Here is a 22,797-nt window from a genome sequence, read left to right as displayed (position 1 = left end):
GCACTTTTTGTCATTTATAACTCTAAACCTGATCTCTCACTGTCTCTGTCCTCTTCCATATCTTTCCTCTCTTTTCTTCTCCTCTAGGGATGGGTGTCAAAGTAAACTACTCAAGTTTTCCCTTGGTCAGAAAAAGACCTCTAGGTCAGCTCTTGTGCCTTTCTAATTTCTTTCTCCTTCCCTTCTTTCCTCCACCACACCTCCTATTCCGTTCCATTCCTGGAAATAGGTTGAGATTGCCCCTAATCAAGGATAGCATTTCTTTCGCGCTGTAATGAGTTTAATGTTGTTTCTTTGTCTGTGATTAAGGGCAATCTCTACTACAAGCACGATCTATTATGCATGAGTGGTAGTGTTGGAGCAGATAGGAACAAAAGCTACAGGCTCCATTTTCAGAAGGCCCTGTCTCTCTGGCAGCGTGCCTCATTTGGCAGGCCTGCTTAATGGGCTGTAGAAGACCTTTAGATAACCCTTAAGTAAATGTGTGCGTGCTTGTGTGTGTGCGCGTGTGTGCTCCTGCAATCCCCCATATAATATGACATTAATAATTAACACAGAGGAATCTGTGGCAGGTCTGTAATGAGACATGTTATATTTATCTTTGGTCTTACTTTTTTTTTCTTTTTCAGTTACATTAGCCTCCTTATAGCATGCAGCATCATATGATGTGATAACGCACCTTGAAATTTAATGTACCATTTAGTTTTGCATGCTGCCCCATCCCAGAATATGTTTACATTGCACCTGCCCGGATACAGCACCTGACCAAACTAAAGAAATGCCCCCCTCTTCTGGTCAGCATGTGCAACTACATCATTTATCAAAACACTTTTTAAACTTTTTTTTTTTTTAAATTGATTGATCTTAATTAAGATTTAAATGACTCTCTGGCAGCATCTGATAGCGAATTTTAAAAGATTTTAACGATGTGAATTGTTTATATTAATGCTAGCTGCTAATATTGCGGTGAAAGGTCTATTTTTCTTTGTTTTGGAATAAAAATTATTGTTAACTCAGTGTTAAGATACTGAGTTAACAGCAAAACATGGTGCTTTTGAACATAATGAGTGTGAAAGAATCTAAGTGAAGAGAAGAATTGCTGTACAATTTAGTGTAAGCAGACTGTTTTTTTAAGGGTTTTCTTTTGGTAAGTTGGTTGTATCCAAGTAATGATGTGCTGTTAGCACTAGTACTTCATTTTGAGAAATATTTAAGTACTTTTCTTTGTCTGCATTGCACTTTTAAGAGTGTAGAAAGAGAAAGATTTGCGGAGTAGATTTATTCTGGAATTTCTTTTCACACTATAGCCCATATTAAAATTAAAATTTAAGAAAAAAGTGTTGCTCTTTTTTTTTTTTTTTTTTTAATGTAACCACTAGATTGAATTACTTCCTGACAGACTCAGTCCAGTGGGGGAAGGTAGTAGACTTGCTGGCCCTGCTATAATTGAAATGATTTTAGACTACTCTAGCCTAAATAATGTGGTTAAAGCTATTACCTTGCAACAGCTGGATAAATAGTGGTCACTCAAAGTGAATGGCAAGACGGAAATGAGAGTTTCTATAATGCACACGAGAGCTGAGTGAGACTGCTGTAATCTGCTTATCAAGTATCCGCCTCAGTCCCAAGATGGTGATGATGTCGGCAATGGTCAATTAGCATTTCATTAGCAGCTGTGTGCCACAGCCTGTTAGATTCCAACTCGCCTTATAGATTGGCTTGCAAAATGAAATCAAGGTGTCATAACTTCCACCAAAGCTTGTCTACAGTCTAATCCATGTGGGGAAAATAAGGAGGAGCACGTGTAATCTGAGCTCATAGTTCTCCCAGGACCTGCTCTCAGTCTGACTGTCCACTCTGCTGCAAGCTTATCTGTCTCCATTAGCCTGGTGTAGGTGTACCCTGGGGGTGGGTCGCCGCAACGCTGCAAGAAAAGCAAACAAAAGCTAAGTTTAAAACTAAAGCTGCAATTTTAAATAGAAAACTACACATGTCAGGAACAAGTGAACCTTGAACCTTGAACAAGTTTGGAAAAATGCCTTGTTAGAAAGGAGCCTAAAATAGTGTGAAGCATTTAGAAAGACATGAAGAGGAGGGCAGTCCTATTGTGGTTAGTGTAGCAATGAGGTTGAGGTATATTTGACCTTCTGGAAAGCAAACAGAGACCACTTCCCCCAGGAAATCAATACAGTAGGTCAACAAGTTCATATTACAAATTAACTGTGGATGTTGAGGTCCTCTACAGCCTATTGAGGGTGGTACATCAGCTTCAGTGCACATCATCACAGAGGCACGGTATAGAAAACAAAGCACGCTAGTGCAGATTTCTTTTTAAAGCTCATCCTTTGTGGCAAATTGCACTCCCCTAAACAGTGAAGCATGTTTGTGTAGCACTTTCCTTTTTTAAACTATTAACTATACTTAATTTAGTTTTGAAACTATATTAATTTTATCACTAGTTTCAAAACAAACAGAAGATGTATGCTACTAGGATATTTTGGTATTTGCAGAATGTGGTTTTCTCTTTCAGAAATGTGATTTGTTCTACAACTGCCACTTACCCTTCTAATGTGTTTGGTTAAATCACATAAAATGCTTGGTCTAATAAATCTAATTATGTTATACCCTCCCATCTTAGTTTACAGTCTGTTGTGCTTGTGTTATAGGCTTGCAGTGACCTAATGTGTCTCTGTAATGTGTGGGGGAAAATAAAACTGCTTTAGATTCATAAACTCGTGTTTGTCATAAAGCAGCTAACTTTTTTGGCCTGTTTATTCCCTCTTTTTTCTCCCTTGCTTTCTTCCTTTTTTCTTCTATCTATTCATCAGACTTCCTGGCCCCACAACAAGGGTGTCCACTGCTGGCAGTGACATCCCACCGAGAGGGTCGGTCAGTGCTGCTGGGAACAGACGGAGCCAGGGCTTCAGTGACAAAACCAAAGCCAACTCACACCTGAACAAAGGTAAGCCAGAGATACAGATACAAATGGGTGCACACTGACATCTTCAGGTTGAATCTTGGATGTTGGCAAATCCCGTTAGCATGTCATCATGACATGTGTGCAAGTTTAGAGGAAGAGAAAGTAAAATTAGAGGACAGGCAGTAGCCTTGCAGCTGTAAAAAGTCTTAATGCTGTGTTTAGGATGATTTTATGGTGAATCCTTTGGGTGCTTTTTTGTTTTTGTGGGGAAAATGCAAGTTAGCTGTGCTGCTTTGAGGCTAATAGAGGATTAAAAACCATGCCAGTAATGCTTGGCCCTCAGCACGCAGTGCAGCACAGAAACAACTGTGTCTTTTAAAGAGAAGAGCAACAAAGAACTGATGAGCATAAAATCCAGAATCACATAATGACTACATGCTCACCACCTTTGGAATCATTCTGAACATTAATGTTGCATTTTTAAAGGAGGTGGAGGTTGTTCTCAGTTTGCTTGAATCTCAGGCTGACCTGTGCAGTGTCTTTAAGGAAACGTGTCTTTGAAACTCTGTCCCATTACTCTTAATGTGTGGTTTCATGTAATATGAGTTAAATGTCATTGTGACCTCCATTTGCACAGACTGTATTCATCCTCACAAATGGAAAGGTCACTCAAAGTGTGGACCATTTAGAGCACTGCTCTCTACCTTTTTCCAACCTGCACAACTCAAGTGCAACAGCACAGTGAACCCTTTAGGACTTGCGAGAGGTGTTCGCCTCAGCACAAGAAGGTCCTGGCTTTGAATGGACCAGTCAGCTGGGTGGTGTGGAGGTTACATGTTCCCTGTGACTGTGTGGGTTCTGTGTGGGTTCTCTGGATTCCTCCCACAGTCGCAGACGCTGTGAATGTAACAGTGTGAATAGTTGTCTGTCTCTTTGTGATGGCCCTGCGATAGACTGGCGACCCAGTCAGGGTGTGCCTCGGCTTTTGTCCTATCACAGTTGGGCTCTGGCACCTAATCCCCCCCCTCAAACAGCTGCAGCACTGAGCTAAAAAGAGTTGCCTGAAGGGATGGATCCAAGTATTATTTTAGAGAAATAAAGTTCTGAATGAGAACGTTGGCAAACAAAGTTCAGTTGCTCTTCGTAAATCATTGTGCCTTTTCTTATTTAGGAACATCAGGACCAGCTCATCATCACTTTATGTCAACTTCAATTTTTTCAGTGTGTTTTTGGTTTTTGTTTGTTTGTTTTTTTAAAGTTTTTTTAACTTTTTTTTTTTTTTTTTACAAAATCATAACACATGTGAGGTGTATGTTTGCTACACGATAACATCCAAAAATGTGTTTTTCGGGACACATTTAATGTATGAAGGTCTGAAGAACAGTGCAGGTATTCTAGGCAAAACAGTGTCATGTGTCCTCCACTCATGAGGCCTACGCTCTTGCCTAATCCAGATGGAGTGTTTCCACTAGTGGGACGCCATTTGATGGGGACTATCTTCTTTTGTCTGCTTTATGTGAGAAAGAGAAACAGTGGACAATGCCCCAATCAGATCCTCTCAGCATTGCATGGAGTGCTACTGTGAAGAATATGGATGGACATGAAGATCTCTGGACACCTGGAATACCTCCTCCCACCTGATTCCTTTAAGATTAAGCGGTTATGTTGAACACTGTAATTCAAACAAGGTGGGAAAGTACAAGCAGTGTGGGAGTTTAGTAGATCCAAGAACAAAGCTGTTCACTGTGATAATTTTCCTTTGGAGTCAGAACTGTATTCACACCATATTCTTCCACGGTGCTCTGACCCAGTTTAACCGCTCTACACTGTTCTGAAGCTTACAAACTCTGGGTGTTTGGCAGTACGTTTGGTTAGACCAGTGTGGAAATAGTTTCTGTCACCACTCAATGGGCCAGAGCTTTATATAGACTTTGTTAGTGTTCACAGTCTAAACTCATTACCCTGCATTAGACAGAGAATTCTGACTGCCCAGAGAAAGACAGGGCAGAAGAGTAAGGGGAGAAAAAAAAGTGTGTGTGTGAGGGAGAGAGAGGGAGCTGGAGAGGGACTGTTGTCTGTTTAAACAGTCACAAATTAACTGGGACCAACGCTGTGAGAAGCACTGTGGGGCATTTATTCTGATGCTCGGCTCCATTCGAGATGAGTGAGTTTATTAGTGTAGACTGCAGGGAGATTTGTCGGTTTGTGTGAGTGTAAAATCACCATGATTTGGAAAAAAAACCCAACAGAATTTTGGGGAAATGTCCTTAAATTTGTTGATTAAATACACTTCATAACATGAAATCCTATTAGTGCTCAGAGTGAGATTTCCAGTAGACACATTTGTCAATGACTTTATTGGAAGTATTTCCAAATAGTTGGATTTGGTGGAAAGAGTGTCATTTTTTTAGGCATCTTCAAAGGGACTTGAGCACCAACTGCAATTCTGCTAGAAGGCACAATCCAGCTAATGAAAAAGCACGTGAAGATTAGATTTTATAAAAATCATCAGATACAGGGAGGTCAGGATGATCGGGGGGAGCTACGTTAGCACACAGCATTGACTTGAAAGTAACTGCAAGATGTGTGAAGTAGCTGTGATAATTTGCATGAAAACAATTGGCAATTTGCAGCATACTCTGGGTGAAATAAATGTGCACTGAAACCAGAAAAAGCACGAGCTTGCATGCCTTTCTAGGTTTGTGTGTTTGGGGCAGCAGGCCATATGATTGTCAGCAGGTAGCATGAGAAATACTGATCAACCCCCTTCCAGGTTCCTCTTGGCCTGTTGTTGCTAAGCCCCTCCTCCTGCTGGAGGACCCACCACACTCCTCCTCCCCTCCTACCCACTCTAGATCTGTGGCCATGGTTTAGAACTCTTCCCTGATCTCTCATCCATCTCTTCCTCTCCTCTACTTCTTTCTCTGATGTCCTGGATGTCTGCAGCACCAGTGAGGTTTGTCATCTTTTGTCATTGTTGCTGCCTAAAATGTATTTCTTTTCAATAGCGCAGAAAGCAAAGGGTTTTCCTACTGTTTAATAAGCCAATTTCTTGCTCCTTTAATGTGAAATTGATGTAGATTACCCTTCTTCTTCTTACCAATTGGTCATTGAACTAAAAGCTGCTAGTAAGTATACTACACATGAAGTTATTTGTGCTTATTGTAAGACGTTGCTCCTCGAGGTTCAGATAGTTACAGAAACACCTGCAGCTTCTTTTCAGAGGCCAGATCTGGTCTGTGTCAAAGGCTCTGATGCCAAAATAGAATAATGTTACTGGATGGCTGTACAATAAGTAAACACAAGTGCCTTAATATAAGGTGACAGTGTCTGGGTGTTCGCCGAGTGACACATAGCAGAGAGACAGAAAGAGTGTGGGACACCTATGGTTGTGTGTTTCTGTATGTGTGTGTTTCTGTTGCCCATGTGTCTCTTGGATTGTGTGTTGTATATGTGGCTGGTGCCTCTGCTGAATGAATAGCCTGCTGATGAGCTGTAGCATCACTGTTTGAGTGTATTCATGTGGAGAAACTTTAAAAAGTTTCAGTCACCACACAAAAGCCAGCTGTCGCTCTCACTTTTTTGAGCACAATGACTGAGGAGCAAGAGAGAGCAGGCTTCTCAAATGTGAACACGATGAGCAGCCAAACACCTTCAGCCTCAAACTGTGCCAGATTTTTACATATTAAATGTCTCTGAAGGTGTCAGTGCATTGAATAAATCTAACCAGTCAGGGAGAACTGACACCGCAGGTTTGGTTCAGCACAAAGATGGTTTTACTCTGGCTACATGTGAGGGTAACTTGTGCATAAGTGTGACATTTTCAGGTCAGCAATATGGTTGTTGACCGATTGAGAGCTTAATGTCTTGTTATCAGGGCAACCGCAAGGAGCAAGGAGGGTTTGTGATGTCTAAACATTGTTAGCTGATGTACACTTTTATAAATTTTGTGCATGAAATCTATCTTACATCCATGCGGACTGTGCATTGTCATAGGCTCAGTGATTTCACTGTTTATAGATGCTTAGCAGAACACAGCTAGATCAGGTGGCTCAAGTGCTTGCTCCTAGGGGCCTGCCTGGGGCTCATCTGATTGTTGGGGCTTCTCTGGATTATTGTAGGGTCTTTACTAGGTCAGGGCAATATGGCCAAAAATATTTATCACGATATATATTTGAAAATTTCCGATAACAATGTAACTGACAATATAATTGACGCGAGACAAAACACTTTACAACTCCACAACTTTATTAGTGCAAAAAACCCCATCAATGTATTTTCACTTAAACAAGCGGCTGTTTTTTATGTGCATTAAAGTTATATAAAATTTTTACAGTGCAAATGCAAATTATACATACACAATGTAGCACAGTACGTATCACGCCGTGAGACTCCTGACTACGGTAGCCGTAATGCTCCGACAATCCATCAAGCGGTGTGGCTTTCGTACTTTAGCAAAGTCGTACTAAAAGATTTTTTGACAGATTTTTGAGTGCCGTGTACCACATAAAATCAGTTCGGTAATAATGGTAATAAAAACGGCCTGCTTGCTTGCTCTACCAAAAAATGTGCTTTGGTGTGTATCTGATGGACGAAAGCCAAACCAGTTCCACACCACTGAAGTTGCACCATTTTGACAAACCAATTCTAGTTAATCTGTTTCATACAACGATCCGCTTTCGCCCTTCTCATTCTCCGTCGCCGCCATGCTTTTTCCGCCAAGTGTGTATGAAAACAAAGGTACTGCGCATGCATTTTAAATCATGCTTTTTATTTGTTTTTGTTTTTTAATGTCTCTGTAAAGCACTTTGAATCACCTTGCTGTGGAATTTTGCTATATAAATAAACTTGCCTTGCCTTACAATATAACGCACCTTGAGGCAGGTAAATTGAATTCTAATATATACACACACAGACATGAGTGTGGCACTCCATGAAATAAAAACTGAATTTGAAAATTACCATTTCAGCTCATTCCCGAAATTATTTGATGTAATCAAGATGCTGACACAGAAACAGACTTGTAGAGACCGAGGCAGATTTTTTTGGCAGACAGGAAGTAGGAGGGTGGTCTGTGATCCTTGTCCCTTTGGGCTGTGCTCTTCTGTCATTTTCTGCTTTTTATTTTAACCACCAATGCTTGCAGTAATTAAGCAGTTAAGCCATGAGTACTCAAATTCTTTCAACATGTTTCCTCAAGTAGTCAGCTCAGCCAGAACAGTAAAGGAACGGCAATGAGAAGATTTAATTCCTGGACTTGGCCGGAGGCTACACAGGGGTCATAGGGTCAGTGGCCCACGTTAAAACAATTTATGTGATTATTTTTGAGGTGAAACTGCTTCCTCAAGTGCAAAAACTCCACTGCTACATGAGAACAACATAATTTGCACGTCTGCCTGTTAATTTATCATGATTGGTTCAGATTTGGACCAATTGAAAGTGATGCATACAGAACACAAAAGTCATCAGCGTTCGCTTACACATGAAGCTGACATTTGCAGACATTTCTAGATTAATGGAAAGCTGTGTAGGTGTGACAGAGGATGAGGTCTTTACACCCTCTTGTGGTCACTTCATTAAGTATACAAGTGGCAGTTTTGATTTTTATTCATACTCTTTATTCTTTCACTAGTATTTATTTTGCGTGTGACTGATTTAGGTTTTTAATTTCAACAGCCTTTCCAGGAATTGGGTCCCAAGCTTCTTTTAAGTTGAGATTGTGTTGCAACAGTGTCTAAGTTCATCACGCTAGTGTCACGTCTGACCCAACCCGTTGAAGATTCACCCCTGACAACCTAACTGGAGCGTGTAAGCCCCGGTCACTGGGTCCAATCTTGTCAGTGATCAGCTGACCCGTTGTCCAGAGCCTTTCCTTTCTTTTTTTTCTTTTTTTTTTTTCCCAACAAAAATCCGAGCTGACCCCATTCTTGGACAGTACCGACCCTCCTGCTGGCCGATATCAAAGCCCCACTCATCTCAAACCTGCAGTGTCAATCCCCTTCATTCTCTTTGCAGTCCCTGTAATCATAGCAGGTCCCCCTCTCATTCAGCCGCTACCAATTGGAAGCCAGCTATTAGCAACCTGACCCACTTTGCTGATTGCTAACTACTAGCACATCTAATTGGGCCCTAATCACTTCCTAATGGCTGCATTGTTTCAGGCTGCTCTCACTAAATGCTAAATAGGGGTAGAAAGAAGAAGCAGTGAGTGGCCGCCTATTTGCATTTAGGGCATGAAAGGTGCTATAAAATGAAATCATCACACAGGACTAGTGTTTAATAAATTCTGACATAATGAGACCATAAGAATAACTTATGTAGTAAGTGAGTTAACATACCTGTGTGAATTGATCAGAATACCAAGTTATCTGTATTGATTTTCATGTGTAATTCTTCCTCTGAATAGAAAAAAAATGTACTGGCATGCATTTGGAGTTTGAAATGTGTTTTCTCTTGTCTCGTCTAATGAAAAACACTTGTAATAAAAAGTAAACTCAGGAGGTTTTAGGGGTTTGTAGATGAAGAAGGACAACAGAGCAGCTGCACTATCTTTGAATTAATGTGTCACTTTTTGTGTTTGTGTCTAAGAAGTAAGCGGAGTGTGTTACAGCTAAAGTGCGATGATTCATTGCACCCAGTGCTCCCTGCACTGGCCCTCTCTCTCCCTCTCTCGCTGGCCGTTGGTGTTTGAATATTCAAATGTTGCTGGTCTGAGCTCCATGCTGTTAGTAGCCCTGCTGTGCGTACACACTGAGATCTTGAGCAGCACTCAGAATACTTGGGGGGTTTTTTTGTTTATTTTTATATGGGCAGTGACTACCTTTTCAGCTCTTGCGTTGCTTCTCCAGCTCTTGGTAAGTTTGCTTGTTGAGAGTCACGTGCTGCAGATTTTCTCAGACAACTCCTTAATGAATGATGAATCTGTAGCAGGAACATGTTTGTAAAAAAAGTACTTTCTGTTCTGTTCATTTCTAATTCAAACCATATTTTTTCGTCTTGTTTCTCAGTTTAATATACAGGGGAGTGGTGTAACTAGACAGTGTTTTCTTTGTTAAGCAGAGGGACCGTGACCAAAATAAGTCCATATAAGTCCATGCCTTATAAGTGCAGCAGCACTGCTTCTTGACTAGGCCTTCTTGGCGAGACTTAAAAGCACTTGAGTATGGCCCTCATTGTTTTTATAAACAATTTGTGATGGGCTCCTCTCGTTGTTAGTGCTAAGGGGTTTTTAACAGTTTTGGTGGTTAGTCCAGAGAAAAGTAATGGCATGTTTGGTTATATCAACACAGGCCACCTTCAGGGCTTATAAGGTAACTCTGTGTGGGGTCAAAGAAGCTTCTGTTTTTCCTTGTGTCCTTCAGATTCTTCGTCTGCCTGAATTTAGTATCTAAGCTTTAACTCCCTTCTTTATTGTTTAATAAATTGTCTCTTTTCTGGTACAGATTCCTCAGAGGGCCTGACCTCACAACCTTTGGTGATGACTGAGCTTGCTCCATCATCTGCAGTGTCTGTCAGCTCCTCCACCAGCATCCCTGCCACTACCTCTACCCTGATTCCTCCCTTGTCCTCATCCTCCTCTTCCACAGCTATTCCCCAGCCCAACAGCAAGCCCTGGAGGGGCAAGTCAGCAAGCTCCAAGCACACCTCTTCTAATTCCTCCGCCTCGACGAGCCCCCCCTCATCTGCCATGCAGTCTGTCAAGCAGGAGAAGGACACTTCCTGTAAGACTGCTCTGACAAATGAAGCTCCTCCTAAGGTAGTAACTCAAAAGTCAATGCTGGAGAAGCTTAAACTCTTCAACAGTAAAGGAGGCTCCAAGTCGTCCTCCATCTCTTCCTCCAATGGGGTAGGGCCCCAGACTGATAATGCTGCACCAACCAGGCAGCTTGGAGCGGGGCAGGTGGAGAGAGCTGAGACAGGCTCCAACACCGACCCCTTAGAGGAGAATGATGGCAATGTTCGGCCGGGACTCAACGGAACCAGCAATGGGAATTCTTGTGGAGCGGCTCCCTCTTCGGGAACTACGGTTTCTACCACCGCAAGCAGCCCCAAAATAGCTCTGAGGGGCATTGCCCAGCGAACTTTCAGCAGAGCTTTGACTACCAAGAAAGGCTCAGTCAAAGGACCTGAAAAAGATAAGGAAAAGGGGAAGGAGAAAGGGAAGGAGGTAGCGAAGCGCACCTCCGTCCCTGATAAAACAGAGCTGAGGGGAGATGAGCACAAGGAAGAAGTAGTACCTGTTGCTCTGGATGCTGACACAAATAAAAGAACCTCTAAAATTGCCAGTTTCATTCCCAAGGGAGGTAAATTGGCCAAAAAAGAGAGTTCCACCCCTGCACAAAGCGGAATACCAAAGCCAGGAGGCAAACCCACAGGAGCTGGTGGTAAAGCTTCTTCAGTGAAGGAAGCAGGGGAGAGGCCTCGGAGCATGCGGTTAGGAGGGGGTCTCGCCATGCACCGTGGCCCCCTGGACAGAGACAGGGACAGCAGGCACTCCAGCTCTACCTCCAGCCTGGCCTCCACAGAAGGAAAGACCAGCACCGCCCCTGTGGCAGGTGGTGGCACTACCCAGAGCACAGCCAGCAACACGGTCAGCGTGCAGCTACCTCAGACGCAACAGCACCATAGCCACCCCAACACAGCCACTGTTGCACCTTTCATGTACAGGTAAGATTGCACTTTCTTGGAGTATCTTGTCTAAAGTATGTGGTAGTGAATCTCAGTTTCACCTGCCTATATCACCTACATGCAATAATGAAAGCAAGTAATGATAATTTATAGTCAAACACTATATATAAAAAAATATCTCTCTCTCTCTCTCTCTCTCATATATATATATATATATATATATATATATATATATATATATATATATATATATATATATATATATATATATATATATATATATATAAATAAGTGTGTGTGTATATATATGTTACACTGTTAGAAAAGTAAAAAGAAACAAAATGAAGTTAGGCCTTATAAAACAATAGTATTAAAACACTGCTCATACAGTATGTTGCATATTCATTCTGTTGTATATGTGATCATATATGTGAACTTATTCCACATGTTTGAATGAATATGAATCGGTGTATAACCTGGCTCTATGTTTCCAGGGCTGTGTAAGATTATAAAAAAATGGAGTGTAGCCTGCAAGCTAGTTCAGACAGACAGCTTGAGTTGCATTGCGTCATACACTCTAACATGCCTCACTTTGATTACATCGTGTACCAGATACGCCTTCACAATTTGGCGATCCATTTAAGCTGCAAACTTTCCAATCTTCCCCCCCGACAGAAAGTGCTGTCCTGTATTACACATGCTGTTTGAACCTCTCCACCACTCTAGCATCCACATGTAGGTTCTCAGAGTGATGTTTACTTAGCCCTGCTCAGTTTTATGTGTAACATATTTGCAGGGGGGCTTGAAACCAAACTCTTAACTGGACAGCGTGTGTGTACTATGTCCTGCCTGCCATCCCTTCACCCCAATTGGTCGTGGCAGATGGAAACCCCTCCCGGAGCCTGGTTCTCCTGGAGGTTTCTTTCTGTTAAAAGGGAGATGTCCTTCTCACTGTTAACAAATGCTAGTTCACAGGCGGTCATCTGATTGTTGGGGGGGTTTTTTGTATTATCGTAGGGCCCTTACTTTATTCAGGCAATTCTCGTTGTGATTTGGTGCTATATAAATAAAATTGGATTGTTGTTGTTTTTTTTTCACCAAATACAAAGTTTTTCAAAGTTTTCTTTGAATATTTGTCCATCTCTAAATTGTTAAACAGTAATCTTTAATATGTTCAGGTTCTCATATTTTGCCTGCCTGTTTGTACACGTGCATCTGGGCAAATATGTGTAGATGTTGTGCGCCCCTGACCTCTGTCCTGGTCGCAGTGTGATAAGGAAGGAGGTCCCTCATGCGCTCAATAAGTCTTTTCTAACAACCACTCATTAACTTCCTGATGTTTCCTGTGCTGCTGCCCTTTCTCCCTGTGTACATTCTGACCCATAGTTAACAACCCCACCGCCAAAAAAATGCCTCCATTATCAGCACTTTGAAACTTCCTCTTTTGCTGTCAGGTACCATTACAAGCAGGATTATACCGCCTCCACCTGTCAGAAAGATTATGTTTGAAAGTAAATTAGAAGGATTAAAAACATACGATCAATGCTGATGACCATTAACTTAAAACAAAGCACACTGGTAGAAATTAGTTCAAGGAAAAGATATGGAAATAAGCTAAAGTTTAACCCTGTATTAGGTTGGTTAGTCAGAAGGTCGAGTTTCCATGCTGCCATTCTCTGTACAACAGTGTGAGTCTGAAGCAGTCAGTGGTTTTCATTGTCTGGTACACAGAGCGAGTAGTCAACAAGGACAAAGTCTGGAATCGGGCAAAGACCGCAGGCTGAATATGAGCGAAGCTTTCGAATGTCATCATTTCAAAACACTACCAGTGGTTCAGCTGTATCGATTTATCCTTCAAAGGCAAACTTTTCTGGTGTGTGGGGATTAGCAGGCATTCATTTTGGACTACAGTCACAAGACTTGAAACACAGCAGATTTAAATCTTAATCGGGTTTATCCCTCTTTCGTGACAATTTGCTCAATATTAGGTTCCCACTAAGTGCACAATAATTCAGAATCGATTTGATCTGTTGCACAATTAATTTTCCAGATCCCAAACAGACAGCGAGGGAACAGTGACTACTGAGACCGATTCAGGAGGCAGAGGTGGAGACATTTCCTTCACCAAGACCAGCCAGACATCCATCGAGGACCTTTCAGGTCGGCGATCAATGGAAATATGTAATCTTTCTGGTTCAGCATAGAGAAAATATGTTCTTAAAATTTTTTTTGTTTTTTTTTATTGTGCTGGTCAGGTGAAGACCCAGAGACCAGGCGGTTGCGTACTGTCAAAAACATAGCTGACCTGCGGCAAAACTTAGAGGAGACCATGTCAAGCCTCCGAGGAACTCAGGTCTCACACAGGTACAGTGATTGGCACTGCGCTCTGGCTCATCCCACATAGTGTTTTTCTTGATATTGAGCAATTCATTTTTCACTGAGCTTGTTAGGAAAACAGTGCTTGGAGGGAAGTTTATATGTGAACAAACACTTACTATCTGAACAGCAACTGAAACAATGCTGTTATGGTTGAGTAGTAAATCATCTAAATCACACTCATTTTTTTGGTGGATTTGAATCAGTCTTGTGGTCAGTAGACTGTGTCTGTCTGTGTTTAACAGGTATTACCTCCTTTTTTTCTTATAGCAGTCTTATCCTTCTTTTTAGGGATCTTTTACTTTGATCGTTGGGCATGTCTTTGATGCTTCTGGCTTAGCTCTAATCACGTTCCCTCCTACAGAGTTGTGACCTGTGCTCTGGTGTTATGTGTCAGTGCTGACCCAACTGTCTACATAGTTTATACTCTGCTCTAAGGTCAATAAATCTGTTGTTCATAAATGAAATTGTGCAATTTGATGCTTTTTTTTTCTCCAGTGCTTCTCTCTGTTCCATATTTCCAGATCCTAGGAAAAGAATTCTTGACATTTGGTGTAGTGATTGGCCACTTGCTTACTGCTTCAAAAGGCACATTTTTGAATGAAATGTTATCAGAAAACATTAATGTGTGCTCTCAACTTGTCTTGCCTTCATTGTATTCCGCTCAGCACCTTGGAAACCACCTTTGACAGCAGCATTACCACAGATATCAGCGGCGGTGGCGGCACAGGCAGTGGCAGCAGCAATAGCGGAGGCAGTCGAAGCATCCTCAGCCTTACATCTTCCCGCCCCTCACTATCCTCGTGGCGACTGGGCCAGTCTAGCCCTCGTCTTCAGGCGGGTGATGCCCCCTCTATGGGGAATGGTTACGGTGGCCGTGTGGTTGGTGGCCAGGGAGGACGCTACCTTTACCCCGGGAACCTGCGGCGACAGCTGGCTGGCAGGGGAGGAGCCCTGTGCAGCGTGGACCTGGGAGACAGAGCCGGGGAAGACGTCGACCTTGATGGAATCCCAATGGAAGTCACGGGATACATGAGCGATGGAGATGTGCTGAGCAAGAATGCTGTGCGCACTGATGATGTGACCAGTGGGTAAGTGAGTCTTTTTTAATCAGACACATGTGTTATCAATACAGAAACTTTTTGCCAATAAATCCATTACTGGCAAAAAGTAGTATAGTATAGATACTCTTGGTTAACAAGAGTATCTAGGGAACTTTCACTGGTTCTAACATCTTCACCGGGAGGATTTTCAGCATTTCTCTGTTCTGTCATTGTCCATGCATCATCTTTTGTTTCTGTATTGTTGTTGGATTAAACAGGAAAAACGTGAAAACCTGTTGGAAAGATTTTGCAGCATTTACTAATACTGCATTACAGTTCACAAAAAGTTGAGTTACAGTGAATCTGGGTAAGCGCAGTATTTATGTGACAAAAACATATTTGCAATATTTCCCAACCCCAAAAGATTACTGGTAAATATTCTAATAACTCTGATGTGCTCAAACATAAAAAAACATATGAAAATGGATGCCATGCTTATATAATATGACTTTTATGGCTGAGATGTGACAGTTTGGTCTCTCAACAATGAGAAACTTGTCTTTAATGTAGGCTTACCACAGGAGGGCAGTAGTGTTTCTTGACTGTATATGTGCAACCCAGCTGACAGATGGTCTCTATAGCACAAGTATCATTTATTCTGTACAGTGAAAATCCCACAAGTTTGCAGTCTTTCAGTGTTTCGATGCTGTTGTCCTGATAACCTGGTTATTTTTCTCTTTGAAAGCCAGTGACCATGTTGTAGCAGGCCCCTTGCATACCTTGGCTGGCACACAATTTAAAGTACTGTTGTCATCATTATTATCAGATGAAGCCATAAAAGGCACCAAATCATCTTCAGATGGAATAGAAAGTTGGAAAACAAGAGATCAGGGTATTTGTTCAAATTCTGTGTAATGTTAATATGAATGAGATTTCATAAAAGCAGTGAAGGTGATTTAAAAAACAAAACAAACAAAAAAAAACATGCCTCTTAAAAGCTGTGTGGAAATTACTTCATCTAGCCTGCATAGATCTGGATCACCATAGTCACCAGCCCCGAGGCACCTTTAGAAAGCCAGAGAGCAAAGTACTGTTGAACTACTTGATATATCTGAATCTGTGACTAAGCAAACCAAGCCAGGCCACAGCCACACCTGGACAGACGAGTGACGTGTACATGTGAGCCGAGACATTATCTTATTCAAAACACTTTATATCGGTAAGAACTATGAATAAGACAAAAATCATATGCCACGTTTATATTTATAATTAATAAATTATACTTTTTTTGGACAAACTGATTCATCAGTTTAGTCTTTAAACAAAGGAAATCAACATCATCCTCACGTTTTAGAAGCTGGTGCTTTTTTATTTAGACTGGTAAATGATCATATATCCATCATTTCAAAAACCTTTTTGTCATTTGCAAGCTAGATTGGATCAAACAGATTATGTAGAGAGTAAATTGAGCTGGATTTGATGTTTAAATGGTGCCTTTTTGTCTGTGTGAAAAACATGCTTGTGGTGTGTATTTGGTCTCAGCTGTCTGATCTCTATGGATGATGTGACGGATGGCTGGCAAAATGAGCTTTTATTCAAATGGGAACATGCTGACTAGACTAGATTATATTCTTTGTGTTGGGGCGAAGGGGGTGGGGGGGATTGCTGTGTGTGTGTGTGTGTGTAAGAAAGGAACTGTGTAGGTACAGCCATGTGGGTGTGTGGGCAGTCTTCCTCTGGGTTAACCATTATTCTCGACATCATCAGGCTATTTAACGATTAGCTCCATTCCAAGCATGTTAGCGTCCACAAAATAACAGGTTCTTCTGCACAAAAGTGGTATGTTTACCCAGAGAGGAGGAGCTGGCTTTTGGATTAGACCAGTAAACTCTCACACCTCAAGTCTTTGTTACCTCTTAAATGTTAATTAAATCTGAAATCACACGAATTACAAAAGGTGCTTTTTTCCCTCTCTTATCTGTATGGCACGCAGACTCTTGGGGTTGATATTTCTCTGAGCTCCTGGCTTCCAACACAATGTCATTAAGGCTTATGGAATTTAATTTGTGGCCTTCATGGTGAAAATATTATTTGTCCCTGTAAGAGTGAACAATCCACAAAGATCTCTCTGTAAAGTTGCCCCTAATTAATTCTATAAAGTGAGATGTTCATAGCTATGAACAACTCTGATACAATTTCTACTTCTGCAACCAAAACAGTTAGAAACATTACTTGAACTAATTCTTTAACGCCTGTAACAATATTTAGTAGCATAAAATAGCTGTTAAATAGCAATAATAATTTATAACATGTTTTAATTTTCTCTTGCGCTTTTAATTAAAACATTTGTAGTGTTGGGGGAGTATGAACCAGTATAATATTCTGCAGCTGCTCTTTAGAGCTGTCCACGTCTCACATGCAGGCCAGTTAGTTTTTGGGACACCAATAACATTCCTGCTTTGAAAGGGATACCTTCACTGAACACGTGTCCCTGCTAATGAACACAAAACACATGAAGTGAGCCAGAGCAGGTGAGCTAATGCTAATCTGGACATTTGCTAAGTAAGCACAGTGAAAGTCACCTTGAATTTATTATATCAATAAGTCCCCACAAACATACAAATATTTGGGTCAGCCCCTAATTCTGCTAGAAGTCTCTGCCGGTTAAAAGGGAGTTCTTCCTTCCCACTGTTGCCAAAGGCTCTCTTGGTGGTCAAGAGCAATCAGTGGTAAATAGCCATAACAGTAAAACAATTTATAGCCAAATATAAAAAATAATTATTTAAAAGACATCAACCTCCACATTATATTTACTGGGGTCCAGTAACTGTATTTGTCTTTTTATCTGTTTTCAAAGCCTCAGGTATTTTTTTTTCTTGCTGTTTTACATTTTATGGAAAAAATATTGCGATAATGTTGGGAGGTAAGTCAACAATGAAAACAAGTTGCAGCTCTAGAAATGTCTAAGGAATCTACATTCTTGATTGCTTAGAAACGTCTTGAGACATAACAGGTAATTTATTTAGCATACACTCAATCCTAGTAGACAGGCAGTGTGACTGACGGCACCACTTTTACTATTTACAGTGGGGGGGTTTTATCAGTCACCAATCACCCCCACCCCCTTCTCTTTTTTTCCCTTTCGCTATCTCTGCTCATGGAAATGTGGGGATCTGTCTCCTTGGCTCAGGGCTATGTGGCTGATATACCACTCCCCCCACTCCAATTCTTCCCTCCTCTCCCTCCTCCAACCTTTACAGACAGACCCAACCTCCATTCAGGAGAGAAAAACATGTGGAGCAGGGGAGCGAGACTGCATATCAACACTGAGTTTTCACAGAGCAGGACACACTACCAAACAGTCAGGCTGCACCTTAGTATATACATGGAGAGTTGCTGGGTGCTTTGCATTTATCTCTGATATCACCAAACAGGTTTTCACCTGGTGATATCACAGCAGATCTCACACACGCACAGGACCAGACTTAGTAACAGCAGACAGAAGAAGCCAGACAGTAAAAGACAGTTGACATTTCTTTGGAGATTTTCATCAGCAAAGATCAACACACACCTGGACTTGTTTATTTTTCTTCGGACTAACTGTTTAACCATGTTCAAGGCAGACAGGTATGTCTGAGTGGAGTAGGAGCTGTAACTCCTGTTTGTTTGTTTGTTTTTTCCGTAGTGTGACAATATGGGAGTTAACTCCTGTCTGTACCATAGTGCATGCATTGTTAGTGAGTCAAATATATCTGCAATGTCATTTACCCACGACTCTCTCTTTCTGTTAGTTGCTTGACTGTGTAAACTGTACCTGGCTGTTCAGTGTCAGCCCATAAAGTGTCTTGTTTGGACACGTTTCTCCTGCTGCAGAGGGTTACAGGTTAACAGGCGTCTGAAACAAGAGGAGAGGCCCTCAGTTAGTTATTAGTGTCAAGGAGTAACTTGTCAATCAGGAGTTTTGCTTATGTATGTGAGTGGTTGTGTGTGTCACCGTCAAGGTGACTTTGTGTTGTGATGACGGATGCTTCCCATAAAGGGCAGCAAATCCCCCCATCCAAGTTGGTCCTTTGTCAAAAGAGAATCCCAGTACCTTCAGTGTCTGTGTCTTTTGTTGTTATGAAAATCAATTGCACTCAAATCATATCTGGGCTATGTTGTCTCTATGATTTTTTTTTTTTTATTCTTAAACATATCCCATTAATTTGTTTGATATTTAGTAGTCCATGGGTCATTTGGTTTAATGTTGACAGTTTTATTTATTTATTGCTCAAAATGTTGATAGGCACCAGATGATTTTAAATCAGTAGCATCAGCATATGGGCCATTACCATGTTGTTGTTGTTGTTTTTTTTTTTTATCCAGGGTTAGTGCATCTGGACAAAGGGATGAAGCGCTAATTTATGAATTATGGGTAGCAAGTCTTGTTACCAAGCAGCAGGAGGATTTGTGTGGGTGAAACTGCTAATTAACACTAATTCAAAGACTAGGAAAATACTACAATTCTACATCTTGGATAATCTTTTCCACACAACAGACCGTTTTATTTGTCAGCTGTTATTAAAAACCAACAGAAATTAGAAGAGGTTAGACCTAGCAGCCAACAGCTCCCTTTTGGCACACCTGTCAGTTAAAGCAGTCGAACACCCAACTTTAAGCCTAAGTAGTGGATTGGATAGTAAGTACAGATGGACTGAAAATCAGAGTGAAAGAGAGAGGAAGACATGCAGCAAAGGGCCACAGGTGGGATTCAAACCTTGGCCGCTGTGTTCTAGCTATGCAGCATGTAGTTGCCTGCTCACGCACTGATCTACTATCCAGTTTATATCCAATAATATAATACTGGTATGTTCTCTGTGAATACTTTATGTATGTTTTTGTTTTTTAACCAGGCAGCCTTTTAATGCTGTTTAGCTGGACATGTTGACATTTGGCATCCTTGAGGACTGATTGACATTTGTGGCCTGCTTAGAGTGGCTCTTGAAGGAAATGCAGTTTTTGGACTTTCTGAGTTAGCTTTATTTCTCAAACCTGAAGGCTACTGCTGCATATCACTGCATTATAGCTCAAAAGGCACGGGATTTACCAATACCAGTGTTTCATGGTTACAAAATCTGATATATAGGCCAATATTTTTTTTTCTTTTATACACATGGAGCATGAACAGTTTTCCTTAACATTTATGATATGTGTGATTTGATTCATTACTAAGATAATATGACATTGCAGTACAAAAACAAATTGTAGACAAATACTAAATGCTATTAAAGTAATAACTGATAAACACTTGGTCTATAAAGATACATTGTCCATATCAGTGCAATCCTTCCAACCAATGCCTGCAGATGCCGGCCGCCAGAGGCGGAGCCAGACATTTGAAACACCCGGGGCTTAGCCCTAAAGGGTGGTAATTAAGCAGCAAGGCAGAACAAAATCAGGGCTGTATCAACACACGAGGACTAAACCCCAATTCAACCAGACCCAGAACTGATCCAGAATTAAAATAGGACTATAACAGTTCAAAATCAGGATTACTTAGGATTTAACCAAGACAGAACCAGAATCAGAACTAGATGATAGTAGAACTAAAAATCATCATAGACCTGCACTACACTTGTTTTTTTTAATTCTACCAAAGTCCACTATTTAGATTGAGAAAAGTTTCTATAATTATTTAGCCTTGTTGTGCAAACAAGCCTGCATAACTTAATAAATATAGAATTTGAAAAATAGCAAACCTAAAAAGAAACACTAGGTACGAGATACATGAGGACCTATGATACGGTGATACTTTTGGCAAACGACCATTTGACTAACATGTGTGTCTCACCTGCTCTTGTTCCATCTCTGTCCTGTCCTCATTCTCCTCTCTCTCCCTCTCTGTTCCTCTCTCTCCCTCTTTGTGCTGACAATCATCAAATATACAGATATTTACACACTCTTCAGATCAAAACACAAACACTTTTTTAATTGTAACATCAAATTAGACTAAATGTTTATTTTTTTAGATTGATAAATATAAAAAACATATTTGTTAACTTTAAGAGTAAAGAGAGAAACTATCTGTATTTCTTAATTGCAAATGGCACCAAATTGTATTCAAAATTGAGCCACACTTATGGAGCTCCACGATTCTTTTTCTGGTGTTTTGGTTGACATCTCTGGATTTTCCCTTTTTAAAGAAACAGGCTCCGTGTTTTGCCTTATATGCATCCACAGGTGTGCCACCAATTTACTCACATGGACTCTACTAACCTATCAGAAGCTTCTTCAGCTCAGAATGGAATCGTCTGGAGTTTCTTATTAATTAACAATAAACTTAGTGTATATGTACTCCTAAATTTGATGAAAGTGATAAAAAATAGACAGCTCTGTCTCTCTTTATTCTAACATTTAACTAATTCAAAAGATATTTCAATATTTATTTATCCAAAACAAAACAAGTTTACTCTAAATTGATGTTATACAGTAAAAAAAATGTTCTTGTGTTTTCCATAAAGTGTATGTAAATATCTGGTTTCAACTGTGAATGTACTGCTGTGTATTGAAGTTCCTCTTGTTTTGCATAGAAATATACTGAACAACATACAAAGCATAATATATAAAATACTACCTGAGTTTTTTCTTTGAAAGAAGCTCCTTATGTCCATTCTTGTATATCAGTGCATTACTGAAACCGATTTATTTAGCCGTGGAGGGTAACAACTGAAAATATGACATAAACACACATGTAAGCTAAGACTCTCTAAAGAAACAGCATTGTTGTTGTTCGGCTTTTCATTTCGCCATTTCTTGATTCACTTGAAGAGCAAGTAACGTAATATGGGTCAAGTGATCAGTTTGATATCAATCTTTCGTGATACATCGTCATATTTATATTATTTGTACAGTACGAATGATTTGCTTTGGTACCTGGTCAAACTTCAGTTCTCCTCTGTCTGCCTAGCTCCGTTTCTCCAACAGCGCACTCGTAGGCAGCACCTGCCCCGCCCCGCTTAGTGCCTGAGCTCGGATCATACCAATATTAGGGGGGATTTACGCACAGTCGTAAATTCCCACAGTGTGCACTATGTGCTTCGAATATTGTGTGTAGTTTTTTGCTTTATACAGTTGTCAGCCAGGCATCTAACTATGAAAAAATTACACTACAAAAGACCCCAGGCTTCTGAAAAAACACCCCGGGCTTAAGCCCAGTAAGCCACCCCCCCGCTACGCCACTGCCGGCTGCCCTTCCCTGGGTCTGGTTCTTGTAGGGGTGTCTTCCTGTTAGAAGGGGTTTTTCCTTTCCACTGTTACCAAATTCTTGCTTGTAGGCGGTGTCGTCTGATTGTTGGTTTTCTCTGTATTAATGTACAATATGAAGTGCCTTGAGTGTTAAATACATTGAATTAGTGCATATTTAGTTTAGTTTTATCACTTGGCAATTCATAATACATTACTACCAGACAACTTTTAAAAAAGCTTGTATAATTCTCTCTTCTGGTTAAGAAAGTATAACATTTGATACTTTTCAGGTTGGTTACTTAGACACAGTTACATTTTCATGCTGCTGGGATACAGCACACAGAATCTGCTTTCGTGCTGATTCCATTTGAGTCACATACAAAGAAGCTCTGTCTGTACGAAACACTGTACTGTGTGTATACTGTATACACATTTAGGTACAAATGCGCGTTTGTCTGTGCGTGCAGGGTTTCCTCTCACCGAGATCTACATTGAGATAACGCATAACTGTTTTAGTGGTCGCGCTTTTGCTAGGCTTCTTTCTCTACTCACATCACTGCATACACAGAATCATCAAAACTTCAACGTTAAACCAGCAAACATCTC

The 22,797-nt window shown here is 40.8% G+C and overlaps 1 protein-coding gene across 2 annotated transcripts in view; it reads left to right on the top strand.

Annotated features, from left to right (window-relative positions):
• Positions 1–22,797, top strand: part of nav2a (neuron navigator 2a) — a 222,445-nt gene that overhangs the window by 159,277 nt on the left and 40,371 nt on the right. For both annotated transcript variants that reach the window (XM_085276044.1, XM_085276039.1), the window contains 6 exons: positions 88–144; positions 2,829–2,962; positions 10,363–11,587; positions 13,599–13,708; positions 13,804–13,912; positions 14,593–15,015. In XM_085276044.1, coding sequence (XP_085132170.1) covers positions 88–144; positions 2,829–2,962; positions 10,363–11,587; positions 13,599–13,708; positions 13,804–13,912; positions 14,593–15,015 — 2,058 coding nt within the window. The remainder of the gene's footprint in view (positions 1–87; positions 145–2,828; positions 2,963–10,362; positions 11,588–13,598; positions 13,709–13,803; positions 13,913–14,592; positions 15,016–22,797) is intronic.

This window comes from Mchenga conophoros, linkage group LG1, assembly GCF_057382185.1.
Source record: "Mchenga conophoros isolate Kocher_MC1m ecotype Shallow Benthic linkage group LG1, M_conophoros_male_GT1.1, whole genome shotgun sequence".
NCBI classification, from domain to species: domain Eukaryota; kingdom Metazoa; phylum Chordata; class Actinopteri; order Cichliformes; family Cichlidae; genus Mchenga; species Mchenga conophoros.
This window is presented reverse-complemented; position numbering and strand designations above follow the sequence as displayed.